Source organism: Microchirus variegatus (genome assembly GCF_963457635.1).
Source record: "Microchirus variegatus genome assembly, chromosome: 7".
NCBI classification, from domain to species: Eukaryota; Metazoa; Chordata; class Actinopteri; order Pleuronectiformes; family Soleidae; genus Microchirus; species Microchirus variegatus.
The window spans coordinates 3,842,775-3,867,891 of record NC_139808.1 but is presented as its reverse complement, the minus strand read 5'-3'; the positions used below and the strand labels follow the sequence as shown (position 1 = coordinate 3,867,891).

General features: G+C 31.2%; 2 protein-coding genes across 6 annotated transcripts in view; one reads left to right on the top strand and one right to left on the bottom strand.

Moving 5' to 3' along the window:
• Nucleotides 1–1,324, top strand: part of megf6b (multiple EGF-like-domains 6b) — a gene marked incomplete at its 5' end in the record, with an annotated part of 71,271 nt that extends 69,947 nt beyond the window's left edge. The window contains one exon of the mRNA XM_083892599.1: nt 1,146–1,324. The remainder of the gene's footprint in view (nt 1–1,145) is intronic.
• Nucleotides 1,325–2,445: 1,121 nt separating this feature from the next.
• The window catches only part of kcnab2a (potassium voltage-gated channel subfamily A regulatory beta subunit 2a), a gene marked incomplete at its 5' end in the record, with an annotated part of 88,326 nt that continues 65,654 nt past the window's right edge, over nt 2,446–25,117 (bottom strand). For all 5 annotated transcript variants that reach the window (XM_083892276.1, XM_083892277.1, XM_083892274.1 and 2 more), the window contains one exon: nt 2,446–2,568. In XM_083892276.1, the coding sequence (XP_083748402.1) occupies nt 2,479–2,568 (90 nt within the window). In that variant the 3' untranslated portion in view covers nt 2,446–2,478. The remainder of the gene's footprint in view (nt 2,569–25,117) is intronic.

Sequence of the window (25,117 nt, the reverse complement as noted above, 5' to 3'; positions counted from 1 at the left end):
TTAACATTAAAAAAAACCCCTGTGTTCATACTGTACATGCATTTATATAACTAACTATTCAATACTGTTTTAATAACACTTTCATCTCATGAATGGTGACAAATGATGCTGATCCTGGGCCTGATACTGGACTGGAAAATGATCGTGAGGCAAGAACAAAGCAGGTTTTTATGTAGTTTTATGTTGGCTGTAGCTTCACATCTCTGACAGAATTATCAGTCCTCTCTAACTAAAGAAAATCTATATATTTTGCCCCCAAAAAAAGGGTTAGGGTTACATGGCCTTGAAATCTCAAACATCATCTCCTCTTCCCTGCAGATGGAAATATTAAGACACAGGAAATCCACAAACTAACAAACTAAACTAAACGCTCGTTTATCTTTTTTTTTCTTCTTCATTATGTCGTCTTGCACCAGTTTAATTCACTCAGACACGGCAAACAAACGGATACAGGGATCAACTCAATACGAATAGGGTAAAACAGCAGGGTACCTAAGTTTAGTTTAGTCGTTCCCCCCCCCCCCACACACACACACACACACACACACACACACACACACACACATTCACACAAATTGATTATTTCCTCTACGTCTGCTCATTTCGATAATTTCCTTAACTGTACTTAAGTGTATTTTTTTTTCCTTTTTAAATCAGCTGTTAGTAAAGATTTGTTAACTACACGCTTTAGTTAGTAAGTAAGTAAGTAAAGGGGAGGTTTGGGGGGGGGGGGGGGCAGGATCACCTTTCTTGTCCTGCTAAAGGTGAAGAGAGTCCATGCTTTCGAGGTTGTATCACATGCTATCCACTTGTGCTTTAATCACAGTAAGAGAAGCACCCGGAGGAGAAAGAGTGATCATCGGGCGGCGTCAGATTCTGCTTCGTCACACTTCGAGCGTCGCTTAAAACAAACCCTTAAGTTTCCTAAAAGCATTCAGCGGCGTGTGTACGTGTCTATGCATTCTGCATAACTAGTCGAGTAAAGATATACGTGGCGTAGAACGCACATGCGTCAAAGAAGATTGACTTTCTATGATCTTTGCAGGAAGTTAAAGTGTGTCGTCAAAGAGAGAAATAAAGACGATCTTTGGCTGGAAAAAAACACAAACGAATAAATATGTCACTGGTCCTCTCTCGCCCCCCAGTGTCCACGCGTGAAAGAAAAAGTTAATAACAACCTCCTGAAAACCAACCTGCTCTTTTCCCTGAGCTGCTGCCGCATTCTGATTCGCTGGGAAACTCCGTCTGGTCGAGGCCACAGCACAGTCTGACGCAACCGGAAATAAGGCAAACGTTTGTTTTGACTTGAACAAAAACAGAATTTCGATCAAGGAGAGAGAAGGTTTTTTTTCTCCCATGATGATGATGATGATGATGGTGATCACTTCCTGTACAGGAACTTCTCCTCAGCCTGAGCGACAGAATGGAGGCTGGGGACAAAACACAGTGATGGGTTTGGGGAGACGGGGACGCTGCGTTTGATTTATGATGGCTGCAGCTCCCGAGTGTGAGGAGGAGGTGAATAAATCGCTTTATCTCTTCAGCCCGACTCAGAACGAGGAGGAGCCTCGTCATCGGAGGTGCAGTCGTTTCAAACCCCTCGTCCTAAACAGGACTTTTTGTTTTCGTCAGAGCTTCAGTCTGGACAAACCTGTGCTGCCAGTGAAGACGCAGAGACGAGGATGAGGAGAGGGAAACGATCAGGAGGGAGATGCAAATCTAAGAAGAAACTACTGTCATAGCCACCTCTCCTCTCCTCTCTCCTCTCCTCTCCTCTCCTACACTGACAATACTAAAGTGCTGATTGTTAAAGCCCACATTCAAGGACTCGTACACTGATAATGTCAACAACACAAACACAGTTGTTTTTTTTTTTTCTTTGAGAGAAACCTTGAGAGACACTGTAACGGCTGTAAATCACATCGACGTCCAAGGAACGAACGGAACATGTGCAACACAGTATAGTTCTTGTATATTCGTACAATTTGAACATCGTCTTCCTTTTAGTTGCATTCATTTTTGGAAGGAAAACAAACAAATAAAAAGCAAATAAAGAAAATAAAAAGAGAATTCTGGCTGCCAAGCAAGCGTGTGCTTATTATTATTATTTTTTTGACTTTTTGAAAAATGTCTTTTTCTCTATGGTTTTTAAAATACGTTCAGCTGAGTTGAAAGTATAACTGGTTTAAGTATGAGCGCAAATCCCTCTTCCACTTTTGTCTTTCTTTGTCAATCCCTTCATTTCCTTGTGAAGGTGACTGCGTTTTTTTTTTGTTAATCTCCTCCTTTTTTTTTCTTAACTTATCCCTGTAACTCTAAGCAGAGTTGCCCTGCGTGGCCTTGGTGTGGCCAGACTCATGCGCCAGGGTCTCGCTTAGTAAAAGCTCAAGCAAAACAGAGGATCAGGCAAAGGTGGGGTTTGCGCTGCAGCTGCAGCTCGGGGTAGCAGCCCCTGCCCGGGCGAGGCCACGCCGCCTGTTAGGAGCGGTAGTCCTTTTTACTGTAGGGCTTATTCCCCAGGATGCTGTCCACCTCGTGTGTGATGGAGGACGACAACTTTGGAAGAACCTGGGGTGGAAGAGGGAGACAAAAAAAAGTCCTGTTGGTGCTTTTGGTTCACATTTATTTGAGACAAAATCATGAGAAATCATGTGTAGTGCAACATCTCAGCCTCTAGGGTCACAGGTGTCAAACTCAAGACTCTTTTTGTCTTTCCTAGATAAGTATGTCATCCAAAATGTGTAAATTCTTTTGGAAAAAAAAAGTTTTGGTCCAATTTTGGACCAAAACGTTTTTTTGGTCCAATTTTGGACCAAAACGTTTTTTTTTTTCATACCATACTATGTCATCGACCTCAATGTCATACTACACTATTCTGTCCAAAATCTGACGATTTTTTTTGAAAAAAACTTTTGGTCCAAAATTTGACAAAAACGTCATACTATACTATGTCGTCTTAAATTGGAATTTTTTTTGGTACATTTTTTTTTTAGCCCAAAATGTGACCAAAAAGTCATACTATACTATGTCGTCGACCTCAATGTCATACTACACTATTTTGTCCAAAATCGGACCATTTTTTTGAAAAAATACTTTTGGTCCAAAATTTGACAAAAACGTCATACTATACTATGTCGTCCAAAATCTGAATTATTTTTTTTAATTCTTTTTTTAGCCCAAAATGTGACCAAAAAGTCATACTATACTATGTTGTCGACCTCAATGTCATATTAGACTATTTCGTCCAAAATCTGACCATTTTTTTGAAAAAATACTTTTGGTCCAAAATTTGACAAAAACGTCATACTATACTATGTCGTCCAAAATCTGAATTATTTTTTTTAATTATTTTTTTAGCCCTGAATGTGACCAAAAAGTCATACTATACTATGTCGTCAACCTCAATGTCATACTAGACTATTTCGTCCAAAATCTGACCGTTTTTTTGAAAAAAAAACTTTTTGGTCCAAAATTTGACAAAAACGTCATACTATACTATGTCGTCCAAAATCTGAATTATTTTTTTTTATTATTTTTTTAGCCCAAAATGTGACCAAAACGTCATACTATACTATTTTGTCGACTGCAATGTCATACTACACTCTTTTGTCCAAAACCTGACCATTTTTTTGAAAAAAAACTTTTGGTCCAAAATTTGACAAAAACGTCATACTATACTATGTCGTCCAAAATCTGAATTATTTTTTTAAATTATTTTTTTCTTAGCCCAAATTGTGACCAAAAAGTCATACTATACTATGTCATTGACCTCAATGTCATACTACACTATTTCGTCCAAAATCTGACAATTTGTTTGAAAAAAAAACTTTTGGTCCAAAATTTGACAAAAACGTCATACTATATACTATGTCGTCCAAAATCTGAATTATTTTTTTTAATTATTTTTTTAGCCCAAAATGTGACCAAAACGTCATACTACACTATGTCGTCGACTGCAATGTCATACTACAATATTTTGTCCAAAACCTGATCATTTTTTTGAAAAAAAACTTTTGGTCCAAAATTTGACAAAAACGTCATACTATACTATGTCGTCCAAAATCTGAATTATTTTTTTTAATTATTTTTTTAGCCCAAAATGTGACCAAAAAGTCATACTATACTATGTCGTCGACCTCAATGTCATACTAGACAATTTCGTCCAAAATCTGACAATTTTTTTGAAAAAATACTTTTGGTCCAAAATTTGACAAAAACGTCATACTATACTATGTCGTCCAAAATCTGAATTATTTTTTTTAATTATTTTTGTAGCCCAAAATGTGACAAAAACGTCATACTATACTATGTCGTCTTAAATTGGAATTTTTTTTGGTACATTTTTTTTTTAGCCCAAAATGTGACCAAAAAGTCATACTATACTATGTCGTCGACCTCAATGTCATACTACACTATTTTGTCCAAAATCGGACCATTTTTTTGAAAAAATACTTTTGGTCCAAAATTTGACAAAAACGTCATACTATACTATGTCGTCCAAAATCTGAATTATTTTTTTTAATTCTTTTTTTAGCCCAAAATGTGACCAAAAAGTCATACTATACTATGTTGTCGACCTCAATGTCATATTAGACTATTTCGTCCAAAATCTGACCATTTTTTTGAAAAAATACTTTTGGTCCAAAATTTGACAAAAACGTCATACTATACTATGTCGTCCAAAATCTGAATTATTTTTTTTAATTATTTTTTTAGCCCTGAATGTGACCAAAAAGTCATACTATACTATGTCGTCAACCTCAATGTCATACTAGACTATTTCGTCCAAAATCTGACCGTTTTTTTGAAAAAAAAACTTTTTGGTCCAAAATTTGACAAAAACGTCATACTATACTATGTCGTCCAAAATCTGAATTATTTTTTTTTATTATTTTTTTAGCCCAAAATGTGACCAAAACGTCATACTATACTATTTTGTCGACTGCAATGTCATACTACACTCTTTTGTCCAAAACCTGACCATTTTTTTGAAAAAAAACTTTTGGTCCAAAATTTGACAAAAACGTCATACTATACTATGTCGTCCAAAATCTGAATTATTTTTTTAAATTATTTTTTTCTTAGCCCAAATTGTGACCAAAAAGTCACACTATACTATGTCATTGACCTCAATGTCATACTACACTATTTCGTCCAAAATCTGACAATTTGTTTGAAAAAAAAACTTTTGGTCCAAAATTTGACAAAAACGTCATACTATATACTATGTCGTCCAAAATCTGAATTATTTTTTTTAATTATTTTTTTAGCCCAAAATGTGACCAAAACGTCATACTACACTATGTCGTCGACTGCAATGTCATACTACAATATTTTGTCCAAAACCTGATCATTTTTTTGAAAAAAAACTTTTGGTCCAAAATTTGACAAAAACGTCATACTATACTATGTCGTCCAAAATCTGAATTATTTTTTTTAATTATTTTTTTAGCCCAAAATGTGACCAAAAAGTCATACTATACTATGTCGTCGACCTCAATGTCATACTAGACAATTTCGTCCAAAATCTGACAATTTTTTTGAAAAAATACTTTTGGTCCAAAATTTGACAAAAACGTCATACTATACTATGTCGTCCAAAATCTGAATTATTTTTTTTAATTATTTTTGTAGCCCAAAATGTGACAAAAACGTCATACTATACTATGTCGTCTTAAATTGGAATTTTTTTTGGTACATTTTTTTTTTAGCCCAAAATGTGACCAAAAAGTCATACTATACTATGTCGTCGACCTCAATGTCATACTACACTATTTTGTCCAAAATCGGACCATTTTTTTGAAAAAATACTTTTGGTCCAAAATTTGACAAAAACGTCATACTATACTATGTCGTCCAAAATCTGAATTATTTTTTTTAATTCTTTTTTTAGCCCAAAATGTGACCAAAAAGTCATACTATACTATGTTGTCGACCTCAATGTCATATTAGACTATTTCGTCCAAAATCTGACCATTTTTTTGAAAAAATACTTTTGGTCCAAAATTTGACAAAAACGTCATACTATACTATGTCGTCCAAAATCTGAATTATTTTTTTTAATTATTTTTTTAGCCCTGAATGTGACCAAAAAGTCATACTATACTATGTCGTCAACCTCAATGTCATACTAGACTATTTCGTCCAAAATCTGACCGTTTTTTTGAAAAAAAAACTTTTTGGTCCAAAATTTGACAAAAACGTCATACTATACTATGTCGTCCAAAATCTGAATTATTTTTTTTTATTATTTTTTTAGCCCAAAATGTGACCAAAACGTCATACTATACTATTTTGTCGACTGCAATGTCATACTACACTCTTTTGTCCAAAACCTGACCATTTTTTTGAAAAAAAACTTTTGGTCCAAAATTTGACAAAAACGTCATACTATACTATGTCGTCCAAAATCTGAATTATTTTTTTAAATTATTTTTTTCTTAGCCCAAATTGTGACCAAAAAGTCACACTATACTATGTCATTGACCTCAATGTCATACTACACTATTTCGTCCAAAATCTGACAATTTGTTTGAAAAAAAAACTTTTGGTCCAAAATTTGACAAAAACGTCATACTATATACTATGTCGTCCAAAATCTGAATTATTTTTTTTAATTATTTTTTTAGCCCAAAATGTGACCAAAACGTCATACTACACTATGTCGTCGACTGCAATGTCATACTACAATATTTTGTCCAAAACCTGATCATTTTTTTGAAAAAAAACTTTTGGTCCAAAATTTGACAAAAACGTCATACTATACTATGTCGTCCAAAATCTGAATTATTTTTTTTAATTATTTTTTTAGCCCAAAATGTGACCAAAAAGTCATACTATACTATGTCGTCGACCTCAATGTCATACTAGACAATTTCGTCCAAAATCTGACAATTTTTTTGAAAAAATACTTTTGGTCCAAAATTTGACAAAAACGTCATACTATACTATGTCGTCCAAAATCTGAATTATTTTTTTTAATTATTTTTTTAGCCCAAAATGTGACCAAAACGTCATACTATACTATGTCGTCGACTGCAATGTCATACTACACTATTTTGTCCAAAACCTGACCATTTTTTTGAAAAAAAACTTTTGGTCCAAAATTTGACAAAAACGTCATACTATACTATGTCGTCCAAAATCTGAATTATTTTTTTGAATTATTTTTTTAGCCCAAAATGTGACCAAAACGTCATACTATACTATGTCGTCGACCTCAATGTCATACTAGACAATTTCGTCCAAAATCTGACAACTTTTTTGAAAAAATACTTTTGGTCCAAAATTTGACAAAAACGTCATACTATACTATGTCGTCCAAAATCTGAATTATTTTTTTAAATTATTTTTTTAGCCCTGAATGTGACCAAAAAGTCATACTATACTATGTCGTCGACCTCAATGTCATACTAGACTATTTCGTCCAAAATCTGACCATTTTTTTGAAAAAATTACTTTTGGTCCAAAATTTGACAAAAACATTATACTATACTATGTCGTCCAAAATCTGAATTATTTTTTTTAATTTGTTTTTTAGCCCAAAATGTGACCAAAAAGTCATACTATACTATGTTGTCGACCTCAATGTCATACTAGACTATTTCGTCCAAAATCTGACCATTTTTTTGAAAAAATACTTTTGGTCCAAAATTTGACAAAAACGTCATACTATACTATGTCGTCCAAAATCTGAATTATTTTTTTAGCCCAAACTGTGACCAAAACGTCATACTATACTATGTCGTAGACCTCAATGTCATACTAGACAATTTCGTCCAAAATCGGACCATTTTTTTGAAAAAAAAGCTTTTGGTCCAAAATTTGACAAAAACGTCATACTATACTATGTCGTCCAAAATCTGAATTATTTTTTTTTATTTTTTTTTTAGCCCAAAATGTGACCAAAAAGTCATACTATACTATGTCGTCGACCTCAATGTCATACTAGACTATTTCGTCCAAAATCTGACCATTTTTTTGAAAAAAAACTTTTGGTCCAAAATTTGACAAAAACATCATACTATACTATGTCGTCCAAAATCTGAATTATTTTTTTTAATTTGTTTTTTAGCCCAAAATGTGACCAAAAAGTCATACTATACTATGTTGTCGACCTCAATGTCATACTAGACTATTTCGTCCAAAATCTGACCATTTTTTTGAAAAAATACTTTTGGTCCAAAATTTGACAAAAACGTCATACTATACTATGTCGTCCAAAATCTGAATTATTTTTTTAGCCCAAAATGTGACCAAAAAGTCATACTATACTATGTCATTGACCTCAATGTCATACTACACTATTTCGTCCAAAATCTGACCATGCTTTTGAAAAAAATACTTTTGGTCCAAAATGTGACCAAAACGTCATACTATACTATGTCGTCGACTGCAATGTCATACTACACTATTTTGTCCAAAACCTGACCATTTTTTTGAAAAAAAACTTTTGGTCCAAAATTTGACAAAAACGTCATACTATACTATGTCGTCCAAAATCTGAATAATTTTTTTAAATTATTTTTTTAGCCCAAAATGTGACCAAAAAGTCATACTATACTATGTCGTCAACCTCAATGTCATACTAGACTATTTCGTCCAAAATCTGACCATTTTTTTGAAAAAAATACTTTTGGTCCAAAATGTGACCAAAACGTCATACTATACTATGTCGTCGACTGCAATGTCATACTACACTATTTTGTCCAAAACCTGACCATTTTTTTGAAAAAAAACTTTTGGTCCAAAATTTGACAAAAACGTCATACTATACTATGTCGTCCAAAATCTGAATAATTTTTTTAAATTATTTTTTTAGCCCAAAATGTGACCAAAAAGTCATACTATACTATGTCGTCAACCTCAATGTCATACTAGACTATTTCGTCCAAAATCTGACCATTTTTTTGAAAAAAATACTTTTGGTCCAAAATGTGACCAAAACGTCATACTATACTATGTCGTCGACTGCAATGTCATACTACACTATTTTGTCCAAAACCTGACCATTTTTTTGAAAAAAAACTTTTGGTCCAAAATTTGACAAAAACGTCATACTATACTATGTCGTCCAAAATCTGAATTATTTTTTTAAATTATTTTTTTAGCCCAAAATGTGACCAAAAAGTCATACTATACTATGTCGTCGACCTCAATGTCATACTAGACTATTTCGTCCAAAATCTGACCATTTTTTTGAAAAAAAACTTTTGGTCCAAAATTTGACAAAAACGTCATACTATACTATGTCGTCCAAAATCTGAATTCTTTTTTTAAATTATTTTTTTAGCCCAAACTGTGACCAAAACGTCATACTATACTATGTCGTAGACCTCAATGTCATACTAGACAATTTCGTCCTAAATCTGACAACTTTTTTGAAAAAATACTTTTGGTCCAAAATTTGACAAAAACGTCATACTATACTATGTCGTCCAAAATCTGAATTATTTTTTTAAATTATTTTTTTAGCCCAAAATGTGACCAAAACGTCATACTATACTATGTCGTCGACCTCAATGTCATACTAGACTATTTCGTCCAAAATCTGACCATTTTTTTGAAAAAATACTTTTGGTCCAAAATTTGACAAAAACGTCATACTATACTATGTCGTCCAAAATCTGAATTATTTTTTTTTATTATTTTTTTAGCCCAAAATGTGACCAAAACGTCATACTATACAATGTCGTCGACTGCAATGTCATACTACAATATTTTGTCCAAAACCTGACCATTTTTTTGAAAAAAAACTTTTGGTCCAAAATTTGACAAAAACGTCATACTATACTATGTCGTCCAAAATCTGAATTATTTTTTTAGCCCAAAATGTGACCAAAAAGTCATACTTTACTATGTCATTGACCTCAATGTCATACTACACTATTTCGTCCAAAATCTGACAATTTTTTTGAAAAAAAAACTTTTGGTCCAAAATTTGACAAAAACGTCATACTACACTATGTCGTCCAAAATCTGAATTATTTTTTTTAAATTTTTTTTAGCCCAAAATGTGACCAAAACGTCATACTATACTATGTCGTCGACCTCAATGTCATACTAGACTATTTCGTCCAAAATCGGACAATTTTTTTGAAAAAAAAGCTTTTGGTCCAAAATTTGACAAAAACGTCATACTATACTATGTCGTCCAAAATCTGAATTATTTTTTTAGCCCAAAATGTGACCAAAAAGTCAAACTTTACTATGTCATTGACCTCAATGTCATACTACACTATTTCGTCCAAAATCTGACAATTTTTTTGAAAAAAAAACTTTTGGTCCAAAATTTGACAAAAACGTCATACTACACTATGTCGTCCAAAATCTGAATTATTTTTTTAAAATTTTTTTTAGCCCAAAATGTGACCAAAACGTCATACTATACTATGTCGTCGACCTCAATGTCATACTAGACTATTTCGTCCAAAATCGGACAATTTTTTTGAAAAAAAAGCTTTTGGTCCAAAATTTGACAAAAACGTCATACTATACTATGTCGTCCAAAATCTGAATTATTTTTTTAGCCCAAAATGAGACCAAATAGTCATACTATACTATGTCGTCGACCTCAATGTCATACTAGACAATTTCGTCCAAAATCTGACAACTTTTTTGAAAAAATACTTTTGGTCCAAAATTTGATAAAAACGTCATACTATACTATGTCGTCCAAAATCTGAATTATTTTTTTTAATTATTTTTTTTTTGCCCTGAATGTGACCAAAAAGTCATACTATACTATGTCGTCGAGCTCAATTTCATACTAGACAATTTCGTCCAAAATCTGACAATCTTTTTGAAAAAAAACTTTTGGTCCAAAATGTGACAAAAACGTCATACTATACTATGTCGTCGACTGCAATGTCATACTACACTATTTTGTCCAAAACCTGACCATTTTTTTGAAAAAAAACTTTTGGTCCAAAATTTGACAAAAACGTCATACTATACTATGTCGTCCAAAATCTGAATAATTTTTTTAAATTATTTTTTTAGCCCAAAATGTGACCAAAAAGTCATACTATACTATGTCGTCAACCTCAATGTCATACTAGACTATTTCGTCCAAAATCTGACCATTTTTTTGAAAAAAATACTTTTGGTCCAAAATGTGACCAAAACGTCATACTATACTATGTCGTCGACTGCAATGTCATACTACACTATTTTGTCCAAAACCTGACCATTTTTTTGAAAAAAAACTTTTGGTCCAAAATTTGACAAAAACGTCATACTATACTATGTCGTCCAAAATCTGAATAATTTTTTTAAATTATTTTTTTAGCCCAAAATGTGACCAAAAAGTCATACTATACTATGTCGTCAACCTCAATGTCATACTAGACTATTTCGTCCAAAATCTGACCATTTTTTTGAAAAAAATACTTTTGGTCCAAAATGTGACCAAAACGTCATACTATACTATGTCGTCGACTGCAATGTCATACTACACTATTTTGTCCAAAACCTGACCATTTTTTTGAAAAAAAACTTTTGGTCCAAAATTTGACAAAAACGTCATACTATACTATGTCGTCCAAAATCTGAATTATTTTTTTAAATTATTTTTTTAGCCCAAAATGTGACCAAAAAGTCATACTATACTATGTCGTCGACCTCAATGTCATACTAGACTATTTCGTCCAAAATCTGACCATTTTTTTGAAAAAAAACTTTTGGTCCAAAATTTGACAAAAACGTCATACTATACTATGTCGTCCAAAATCTGAATTCTTTTTTTAAATTATTTTTTTAGCCCAAACTGTGACCAAAACGTCATACTATACTATGTCGTAGACCTCAATGTCATACTAGACAATTTCGTCCTAAATCTGACAACTTTTTTGAAAAAATACTTTTGGTCCAAAATTTGACAAAAACGTCATACTATACTATGTCGTCCAAAATCTGAATTATTTTTTTAAATTATTTTTTTAGCCCAAAATGTGACCAAAAAGTCATACTATACTATGTCGTCGACCTCAATGTCATACTAGACTATTTCGTCCAAAATCTGACCATTTTTTTGAAAAAATACTTTTGGTCCAAAATTTGACAAAAACGTCATACTATACTATGTCGTCCAAAATCTGAATTATTTTTTTTTATTATTTTTTTAGCCCAAAATGTGACCAAAACGTCATACTATACAATGTCGTCGACTGCAATGTCATACTACAATATTTTGTCCAAAACCTGACCATTTTTTTGAAAAAAAACTTTTGGTCCAAAATTTGACAAAAACGTCATACTATACTATGTCGTCCAAAATCTGAATTATTTTTTTAGCCCAAAATGTGACCAAAAAGTCATACTTTACTATGTCATTGACCTCAATGTCATACTACACTATTTCGTCCAAAATCTGACAATTTTTTTGAAAAAAAAACTTTTGGTCCAAAATTTGACAAAAACGTCATACTACACTATGTCGTCCAAAATCTGAATTATTTTTTTTAAATTTTTTTTAGCCCAAAATGTGACCAAAACGTCATACTATACTATGTCGTCGACCTCAATGTCATACTAGACTATTTCGTCCAAAATCGGACAATTTTTTTGAAAAAAAAGCTTTTGGTCCAAAATTTGACAAAAACGTCATACTATACTATGTCGTCCAAAATCTGAATTATTTTTTTAGCCCAAAATGTGACCAAAAAGTCAAACTTTACTATGTCATTGACCTCAATGTCATACTACACTATTTCGTCCAAAATCTGACAATTTTTTTGAAAAAAAAACTTTTGGTCCAAAATTTGACAAAAACGTCATACTACACTATGTCGTCCAAAATCTGAATTATTTTTTTAGCCCAAAATGAGACCAAATAGTCATACTATACTATGTCGTCGACCTCAATGTCATACTAGACAATTTCGTCCAAAATCTGACAACTTTTTTGAAAAAATACTTTTGGTCCAAAATTTGATAAAAACGTCATACTATACTATGTCGTCCAAAATCTGAATTATTTTTTTTAATTATTTTTTTTTTGCCCTGAATGTGACCAAAAAGTCATACTATACTATGTCGTCGAGCTCAATTTCATACTAGACAATTTCGTCCAAAATCTGACAATCTTTTTGAAAAAAAACTTTTGGTCCAAAATGTGACAAAAACGTCATACTATACTATGTCGTCGACTGCAATGTCATACTACACTATTTTGTCCAAAACCTGACCATTTTTTTGAAAAAAAACTTTTGGTCCAAAATTTGACAAAAACGTCATACTATACTATGTCGTCCAAAATCTGAATTATTTTTTTTAATTATTTTTTTAGCCCTGAATGTGACCAAAAAGTCATACTATACTATGTCGTCGACCTCAATGTCATACTAGACTATTTCGTCCAAAATCTGACCATTTTTTTGAAAAAATTACTTTTGGTCCAAAATTTGACAAAAACATCATACTATACTATGTCGTCCAAAATCTGAATTATTTTTTTTAATTTGTTTTTTAGCCCAAAATGTGACCAAAAAGTCATACTATACTATGTTGTCGACCTCAATGTCATACTAGACTATTTCGTCCAAAATCTGACCATTTTTTTGAAAAAATACTTTTGGTCCAAAATTTGACAAAAACGTCATACTATACTATGTCGTCCAAAATCTGAATTATTTTTTTAGCCCAAACTGTGACCAAAACGTCATACTATACTATGTCGTAGACCTCAATGTCATACTAGACAATTTCGTCCAAAATCGGACCATTTTTTTGAAAAAAAAGCTTTTGGTCCAAAATTTGACAAAAACGTCATACTATACTATGTCGTCCAAAATCTGAATTATTTTTTTTAATTTTTTTTTTAGCCCAAAATGTGACCAAAAAGTCATACTATACTATGTCGTCGACCTCAATGTCATACTAGACTATTTCGTCCAAAATCTGACCATTTTTTTGAAAAAAAACTTTTGGTCCAAAATTTGACAAAAACATCATACTATACTATGTCGTCCAAAATCTGAATTATTTTTTTTAATTTGTTTTTTAGCCCAAAATGTGACCAAAAAGTCATACTATACTATGTTGTCGACCTCAATGTCATACTAGACTATTTCGTCCAAAATCTGACCATTTTTTTGAAAAAATACTTTTGGTCCAAAATGTGACCAAAACGTCATACTATACTATGTCGTCCAAAATCTGAATAATTTTTTTAAATTATTTTTTTAGCCCAAAATGTGACCAAAAAGTCATACTATACTATGTCGTCAACCTCAATGTCATACTAGACTATTTCGTCCAAAATCTGACCATTTTTTTGAAAAAAATACTTTTGGTCCAAAATGTGACCAAAACGTCATACTATACTATGTCGTCGACTGCAATGTCATACTACACTATTTTGTCCAAAACCTGACCATTTTTTTGAAAAAAAACTTTTGGTCCAAAATTTGACAAAAACGTCATACTATACTATGTCGTCCAAAATCTGAATTATTTTTTTAAATTATTTTTTTAGCCCAAAATGTGACCAAAAAGTCATACTATACTATGTCGTCGACCTCAATGTCATACTAGACTATTTCGTCCAAAATCTGACCATTTTTTTGAAAAAAAACTTTTGGTCCAAAATTTGACAAAAACGTCATACTATACTATGTCGTCCAAAATCTGAATTCTTTTTTTAAATTATTTTTTTAGCCCAAACTGTGACCAAAACGTCATACTATACTATGTCGTAGACCTCAATGTCATACTAGACAATTTCGTCCAAAATCGGACCATTTTTTTGAAAAAAAACTTTTGGTCCAAAATTTGACAAAAACGTCATACTATACTATGTCGTCCAAAATCTGAATTATTTTTTTTAATTATTGTTTTAGCCCAAAATGTGACCAAAAAGTCATACTATACTATGTCGTCGACCTCAATGTCATACTAGACTATTTCGTCCAAAATCTGACCATTTTTTTGAAAAAATACTTTTGGTCCAAAATTTGACAAAAACGTCATACTATACTATGTCGTCCAAAATCTGAATTATTTTTTTTTATTATTTTTTTAGCCCAAAATGTGACCAAAAAGTCAAACTTTACAATGTCATTGACCTCAATGTCATACTACACTATTTCGTCCAAAATCTGACAATTTTTTTGAAAAAAAAACTTTTGGTCCAAAATTTGACAAAAACGTCATACTACACTATGTCGTCCAAAATCTGAATTATTTTTTTAAAATTTTTTTTAGCCCAAAATGTGACCAAAACGTCATACTATACTATGTCGTCGACCTCAATGTCATACTAGACTATTTCGTCCAAAATCGGACAATTTTTTTGAAAAAAAAGCTTTTGGTCCAAAATTTGACAAAAACGTCATACTATACTATGTCGTCCAAAATCTGAATTATTTTTTTAGCCCAAAATGAGACCAAATAGTCATACTATACTATGTCGTCGACCTCAATGTCATACTAGACAATTTCGTCCAAAATCTGACAACTTTTTTGAAAAAATACTTTTGGTCCAAAATTTGATAAAAACGTCATACTATACTATGTCGTCCAAAATCTGAATTATTTTTTTTAATTATTTTTTTTTTGCCCTGAATGTGACCAAAAAGTCATACTATACTATGTCGTCGAGCTCAATTTCATACTAGACAATTTCGTCCAAAATCTGACAATCTTTTTGAAAAAAAACTTTTGGTCCAAAATGTGACAAAAACGTCATACTATACTATGTCGTCGACTGCAATGTCATACTACACTATTTTGTCCAAAACCTGACCATTTTTTTGAAAAAAAACTTTTGGTCCAAAATTTGACAAAAACGTCATACTATACTATGTCGTCCAAAATCTGAATAATTTTTTTAAATTATTTTTTTAGCCCAAAATGTGACCAAAAAGTCATACTATACTATGTCGTCAACCTCAATGTCATACTAGACTATTTCGTCCAAAATCTGACCATTTTTTTGAAAAAAATACTTTTGGTCCAAAATGTGACCAAAACGTCATACTATACTATGTCGTCGACTGCAATGTCATACTACACTATTTTGTCCAAAACCTGACCATTTTTTTGAAAAAAAACTTTTGGTCCAAAATTTGACAAAAACGTCATACTATACTATGTCGTCCAAAATCTGAATAATTTTTTTAAATTATTTTTTTAGCCCAAAATGTGACCAAAAAGTCATACTATACTATGTCGTCAACCTCAATGTCATACTAGACTATTTCGTCCAAAATCTGACCATTTTTTTGAAAAAAATACTTTTGGTCCAAAATGTGACCAAAACGTCATACTATACTATGTCGTCGACTGCAATGTCATACTACACTATTTTGTCCAAAACCTGACCATTTTTTTGAAAAAAAACTTTTGGTCCAAAATTTGACAAAAACGTCATACTATACTATGTCGTCCAAAATCTGAATTATTTTTTTAAATTATTTTTTTAGCCCAAAATGTGACCAAAAAGTCATACTATACTATGTCGTCGACCTCAATGTCATACTAGACTATTTCGTCCAAAATCTGACCATTTTTTTGAAAAAAAACTTTTGGTCCAAAATTTGACAAAAACGTCATACTATACTATGTCGTCCAAAATCTGAATTCTTTTTTTAAATTATTTTTTTAGCCCAAACTGTGACCAAAACGTCATACTATACTATGTCGTAGACCTCAATGTCATACTAGACAATTTCGTCCTAAATCTGACAACTTTTTTGAAAAAATACTTTTGGTCCAAAATTTGACAAAAACGTCATACTATACTATGTCGTCCAAAATCTGAATTATTTTTTTAAATTATTTTTTTAGCCCAAAATGTGACCAAAAAGTCATACTATACTATGTCGTCGACCTCAATGTCATACTAGACTATTTCGTCCAAAATCTGACCATTTTTTTGAAAAAATACTTTTGGTCCAAAATTTGACAAAAACGTCATACTATACTATGTCGTCCAAAATCTGAATTATTTTTTTTTATTATTTTTTTAGCCCAAAATGTGACCAAAACGTCATACTATACAATGTCGTCGACTGCAATGTCATACTACAATATTTTGTCCAAAACCTGACCATTTTTTTGAAAAAAAACTTTTGGTCCAAAATTTGACAAAAACGTCATACTATACTATGTCGTCCAAAATCTGAATTATTTTTTTAGCCCAAAATGTGACCAAAAAGTCATACTTTACTATGTCATTGACCTCAATGTCATACTACACTATTTCGTCCAAAATCTGACAATTTTTTTGAAAAAAAAACTTTTGGTCCAAAATTTGACAAAAACGTCATACTACACTATGTCGTCCAAAATCTGAATTATTTTTTTTAAATTTTTTTTAGCCCAAAATGTGACCAAAACGTCATACTATACTATGTCGTCGACCTCAATGTCATACTAGACTATTTCGTCCAAAATCGGACAATTTTTTTGAAAAAAAAGCTTTTGGTCCAAAATTTGACAAAAACGTCATACTATACTATGTCGTCCAAAATCTGAATTATTTTTTTAGCCCAAAATGTGACCAAAAAGTCAAACTTTACTATGTCATTGACCTCAATGTCATACTACACTATTTCGTCCAAAATCTGACAATTTTTTTGAAAAAAAAACTTTTGGTCCAAAATTTGACAAAAACGTCATACTACACTATGTCGTCCAAAATCTGAATTATTTTTTTAAAATTTTTTTTAGCCCAAAATGTGACCAAAACGTCATACTATACTATGTCGTCGACCTCAATGTCATACTAGACTATTTCGTCCAAAATCGGACAATTTTTTTGAAAAAAAAGCTTTTGGTCCAAAATTTGACAAAAACGTCATACTATACTATGTCGTCCAAAATCTGAATTATTTTTTTAGCCCAAAATGAGACCAAATAGTCATACTATACTATGTCGTCGACCTCAATGTCATACTAGACAATTTCGTCCAAAATCTGACAACTTTTTTGAAAAAATACTTTTGGTCCAAAATTTGATAAAAACGTCATACTATACTATGTCGTCCAAAATCTGAATTATTTTTTTTAATTATTTTTTTTTTGCCCTGAATGTGACCAAAAAGTCATACTATACTATGTCGTCGAGCTCAATTTCATACTAGACAATTTCGTCCAAAATCTGACAATCTTTTTGAAAAAAAACTTTTGGTCCAAAATGTGACAAAAACGTCATACTATACTATGTCGTCGACTGCAATGTCATACTACACTATTTTGTCCAAAACCTGACCATTTTTTTGAAAAAAAACTTTTGGTCCAAAATTTGACAAAAACGTCATACTATACTATGTCGTCCAAAATCTGAATTATTTTTTTTAATTATTTTTTTAGCCCTGAATGTGACCAAAAAGTCATACTATACTATGTCGTCGACCTCAATGTCATACTAGACTATTTCGTCCAAAATCTGACCATTTTTTTGAAAAAATTACTTTTGGTCCAAAATTTGACAAAAACATCATACTATACTATGTCGTCCAAAATCTGAATTATTTTTTTTAATTTGTTTTTTAGCCCAAAATGTGACCAAAAAGTCATACTATACTATGTTGTCGACCTCAATGTCATACTAGACTATTTCGTCCAAAATCTGACCATTTTTTTGAAAAAATACTTTTGGTCCAAAATTTGACAAAAACGTCATACTATACTATGTCGTCCAAAATCTGAATTATTTTTTTAGCCCAAACTGTGACCAAAACGTCATACTATACTATGTCGTAGACCTCAATGTCATACTAGACAATTTCGTCCAAAATCGGACCATTTTTTTGAAAAAAAAGCTTTTGGTCCAAAATTTGACAAAAACGTCATACTATACTATGTCGTCCAAAATCTGAATTATTTTTTTTAATTTTTTTTTTAGCCCAAAATGTGACCAAAAAGTCATACTATACTATGTCGTCGACCTCAATGTCATACTAGACTATTTCGTCCAAAATCTGACCATTTTTTTGAAAAAAAACTTTTGGTCCAAAATTTGACAAAAACATCATACTATACTATGTCGTCCAAAATCTGAATTATTTTTTTTAATTTGTTTTTTAGCCCAAAATGTGACCAAAAAGTCATACTATACTATGTTGTCGACCTCAATGTCATACTAGACTATTTCGTCCAAAATCTGACCATTTTTTTGAAAAAATACTTTTGGTCCAAAATGTGACCAAAACGTCATACTATACTATGTCGTCCAAAATCTGAATAATTTTTTTAAATTATTTTTTTAGCCCAAAATGTGACCAAAAAGTCATACTATACTATGTCGTCAACCTCAATGTCATACTAGACTATTTCGTCCAAAATCTGACCATTTTTTTGAAAAAAATACTTTTGGTCCAAAATGTGACCAAAACGTCATACTATACTATGTCGTCGACTGCAATGTCATACTACACTATTTTGTCCAAAACCTGACCATTTTTTTGAAAAAAAACTTTTGGTCCAAAATTTGACAAAAACGTCATACTATACTATGTCGTCCAAAATCTGAATTATTTTTTTAAATTATTTTTTTAGCCCAAAATGTGACCAAAAAGTCATACTATACTATGTCGTCGACCTCAATGTCATACTAGACTATTTCGTCCAAAATCTGACCATTTTTTTGAAAAAAAACTTTTGGTCCAAAATTTGACAAAAACGTCATACTATACTATGTCGTCCAAAATCTGAATTCTTTTTTTAAATTATTTTTTTAGCCCAAACTGTGACCAAAACGTCATACTATACTATGTCGTAGACCTCAATGTCATACTAGACAATTTCGTCCAAAATCGGACCATTTTTTTGAAAAAAAACTTTTGGTCCAAAATTTGACAAAAACGTCATACTATACTATGTCGTCCAAAATCTGAATTATTTTTTTTAATTATTGTTTTAGCCCAAAATGTGACCAAAAAGTCATACTATACTATGTCGTCGACCTCAATGTCATACTAGACTATTTCGTCCAAAATCTGACCATTTTTTTGAAAAAATACTTTTGGTCCAAAATTTGACAAAAACGTCATACTATACTATGTCGTCCAAAATCTGAATTATTTTTTTTTATTATTTTTTTAGCCCAAAATGTGACCAAAACCTCATACTATACAATGTCGTCGACTGCAATGTCATACTACAATATTTTGTCCAAAACCTGACCATTTTTTTGAAAAAAAACTTTTGGTCCAAAATTTGACAAAAACGTCATACTATACTATGTCGTCCAAAATCTGAATTATTTTTTTAGCCCAAAATGTGACCAAAAAGTCATACTTTACTATGTCATTGACCTCAATGTCATACTACACTATTTCGTCCAAAATCTGACAATTTTTTTGAAAAAAAAACTTTTGGTCCAAAATTTGACAAAAACGTCATACTACACTATGTCGTCCAAAATCTGAATTATTTTTTTTAAATTTTTTTTAGCCCAAAATGTGACCAAAACGTCATACTATACTATGTCGTCGACCTCAATGTCATACTAGACTATTTCGTCCAAAATCGGACAATTTTTTTGAAAAAAAAGCTTTTGGTCCAAAATTTGACAAAAACGTCATACTATACTATGTCGTCCAAAATCTGAATTATTTTTTTAGCCCAAAATGTGACCAAAAAGTCAAACTTTACTATGTCATTGACCTCAATGTCATACTACACTATTTCGTCCAAAATCTGACAATTTTTTTGAAAAAAAAACTTTTGGTCCAAAATTTGACAAAAACGTCATACTACACTATGTCGTCCAAAATCTGAATTATTTTTTTAAAATTTTTTTTAGCCCAAAATGTGACCAAAACGTCATACTATACTATGTCGTCGACCTCAATGTCATACTAGACTATTTCGTCCAAAATCGGACAATTTTTTTGAAAAAAAAGCTTTTGGTCCAAAATTTGACAAAAACGTCATACTATACTATGTCGTCCAAAATCTGAATTATTTTTTTAGCCCAAAATGAGACCAAATAGTCATACTATACTATGTCGTCGACCTCAATGTCATACTAGACAATTTCGTCCAAAATCTGACAACTTTTTTGAAAAAATACTTTTGGTCCAAAATTTGATAAAAACGTCATACTATACTATGTCGTCCAAAATCTGAATTATTTTTTTTAATTATTTTTTTTTTGCCCTGAATGTGACCAAAAAGTCATACTATACTATGTCGTCGAGCTCAATTTCATACTAGACAATTTCGTCCAAAATCTGACAATCTTTTTGAAAAAAAACTTTTGGTCCAAAATGTGACAAAAACGTCATACTATACTATGTCGTCGACTGCAATGTCATACTACACTATGTTGTCCAAAACCTGACCATTTTTTTGAAAAAAAACTTTTGGTCCAAAATTTGACAAAAACGTCATACTATACTATGTCGTCCAAAATCTGAATTATTTTTTTTAATTATTTTTTTAGCCCAAAATGTGACCAAAAAGTCATACTATACTATGTCGTCGACCTCAATGTCATACTAGACAATTTCGTCCAAAATCTGACAACTTTTTTGAAAAAATACTTTTGGTCCAAAATTTGACAAAAACGTCATACTATACTATGTCGTCCAAAATCTGAATTATTTTTTTAAATTATTTTTTTAGCCCAAAATGTGACCAAAACGTCATACTATACTATGTCGTAGACCTCAATGTCATACTAGACAATTTCGTCCAAAATCGGACCATTTTTTTGAAAAAAAAGCTTTTGGTCCAAAATTTGACAAAAACGTCATACTATACTATGTCGTCCAAAATCTGAATTATTTTTTTTTATTTTTTTTTTAGCCCAAAATGTGACCAAAAAGTCATACTATACTATGTCGTCGACCTCAATGTCATACTAGACTATTTCGTCCAAAATCTGACCATTTTTTTGAAAAAAAACTTTTGGTCCAAAATTTGACAAAAACATCATACTATACTATGTCGTCCAAAATCTGAATTATTTTTTTTAATTTGTTTTTTAGCCCAAAATGTGACCAAAAAGTCATACTATACTATGTTGTCGACCTCAATGTCATACTAGACTATTTCGTCCAAAATCTGACCATTTTTTTGAAAAAATACTTTTGGTCCAAAATGTGACCAAAACGTCATACTATACTATGTCGTCCAAAATCTGAATAATTTTTTTAAATTATTTTTTTAGCCCAAAATGTGACCAAAAAGTCATACTATACTATGTCGTCAACCTCAATGTCATACTAGACTATTTCGTCCAAAATCTGACCATTTTTTTGAAAAAAATACTTTTGGTCCAAAATGTGACCAAAACGTCATACTATACTATGTCGTCGACTGCAATGTCATACTACACTATTTTGTCCAAAACCTGACCATTTTTTTGAAAAAAAACTTTTGGTCCAAAATTTGACAAAAACGTCATACTATACTATGTCGTCCAAAATCTGAATTATTTTTTTAAATTATTTTTTTAGCCCAAAATGTGACCAAAAAGTCATACTATACTATGTCGTCGACCTCAATGTCATACTAGACTATTTCGTCCAAAATCTGACCATTTTTTTGAAAAAAAACTTTTGGTCCAAAATTTGACAAAAACGTCATACTATACTATGTCGTCCAAAATCTGAATTCTTTTTTTAAATTATTTTTTTAGCCCAAACTGTGACCAAAACGTCATACTATACTATGTCGTAGACCTCAATTTCATACTAGACAATTTCGTCCAAAATCGGACCATTTTTTTGAAAAAAAACTTTTGGTCCAAAATTTGACAAAAACGTCATACTATACTATGTCGTCCAAAATCTGAATTATTTTTTTTAATTATTTTTTTAGCCCAAAATGTGACCAAAAAGTCATACTATACTATGTCGTCGACCTCAATGTCATACTAGACTATTTCGTCCAAAATCTGACCATTTTTTTGAAAAAATACTTTTGGTCCAAAATTTGACAAAAATGTCATACTATACTATGTCGTCCAAAATCTGAATTATTTTTTTTTATTATTTTTTTAGCCCAAAATGTGACCAAAACCTCATACTATACAATGTCGTCGACTGCAATGTCATACTACAATATTTTGTCCAAAACCTGACCATTTTTTTGAAAAAAAACTTTTGGTCCAAAATTTGACAAAAACGTCATACTATACTATGTCGTCCAAAATCTGAATTATTTTTTTAGCCCAAAATGTGACCAAAAAGTCATACTTTACTATGTCATTGACCTCAATGTCATACTACACTATTTCGTCCAAAATCTGACAATTTTTTTGAAAAAAAAACTTTTGGTCCAAAATTTGACAAAAACGTCATACTACACTATGTCGTCCAAAATCTGAATTATTTTTTTTAAATTTTTTTTAGCCCAAAATGTGACCAAAACGTCATACTATACTATGTCGTCGACCTCAATGTCATACTAGACTATTTCGTCCAAAATCGGACAATTTTTTTGAAAAAAAAGCTTTTGGTCCAAAATTTGACAAAAACGTCATACTATACTATGTCGTCCAAAATCTGAATTATTTTTTTAGCCCAAAATGTGACCAAAAAGTCAAACTTTACTATGTCATTGACCTCAATGTCATACTACACTATTTCGTCCAAAATCTGACAATTTTTTTGAAAAAAAAACTTTTGGTCCAAAATTTGACAAAAACGTCATACTACACTATGTCGTCCAAAATCTGAATTATTTTTTTAAAATTTTTTTTAGCCCAAAATGTGACCAAAACGTCATACTATACTATGTCGTCGACCTCAATGTCATACTAGACTATTTCGTCCAAAATCGGACAATTTTTTTGAAAAAAAAGCTTTTGGTCCAAAATTTGACAAAAACGTCATACTATACTATGTCGTCCAAAATCTGAATTATTTTTTTAGCCCAAAATGAGACCAAATAGTCATACTATACTATGTCGTCGACCTCAATGTCATACTAGACAATTTCGTCCAAAATCTGACAACTTTTTTGAAAAAATACTTTTGGTCCAAAATTTGATAAAAACGTCATACTATACTATGTCGTCCAAAATCTGAATTATTTTTTTTAATTATTTTTTTTTTGCCCTGAATGTGACCAAAAAGTCATACTATACTATGTCGTCGAGCTCAATTTCATACTAGACAATTTCGTCCAAAATCTGACAATCTTTTTGAAAAAAATCTTTTGGTCCAAAATGTGACAAAAACGTCATACTATACTATGTCGTCGACTGCAATGTCATACTACACTATTTTGTCCAAAACCTGACCATTTTTTTGAAAAAAAACTTTTGGTCCAAAATTTGACAAAAACGTCATACTATACTATGTCATCCAAAATCTGAATTATTTTTTTTAATTATTTTTTTAGCCCAAAATGTGACCAAAAAGTCATACTATACTATGTCGTCGACCTCAATGTCATACTAGACAATTTCGTCCAAAATCTGACAACTTTTTTGAAAAAATACTTTTGGTCCAAAATTTGACAAAAACGTCATACTATACTATGTCGTCCAAAATCTGAATTATTTTTTTAGCCCAAACTGTGACCAAAACGTCATACTATACTATGTCGTAGACCTCAATGTCATACTAGACAATTTCGTCCAAAATCGGACCATTTTTTTGAAAAAAAAGCTTTTGGTCCAAAATTTGACAAAAACGTCATACTATACTATGTCGTCCAAAATCTGAATTATTTTTTTTTATTTTTTTTTTAGCCCAAAATGTGACCAAAAAGTCATACTATACTATGTCGTCGACCTCAATGTCATACTAGACTATTTCGTCCAAAATCTGACCATTTTTTTGAAAAAAAACTTTTGGTCCAAAATTTGACAAAAACATCATACTATACTATGTCGTCCAAAATCTGAATTATTTTTTTTAATTTGTTTTTTAGCCCAAAATGTGACCAAAAAGTCATACTATACTATGTTGTCGACCTCAATGTCATACTAGACTATTTCGTCCAAAATCTGACCATTTTTTTGAAAAAATACTTTTGGTCCAAAATGTGACCAAAACGTCATACTATACTATGTCGTCCAAAATCTGAATAATTTTTTTAAATTATTTTTTTAGCCCAAAATGTGACCAAAAAGTCATACTATACTATGTCGTCAACCTCAATGTCATACTAGACTATTTCGTCCAAAATCTGACCATTTTTTTGAAAAAAA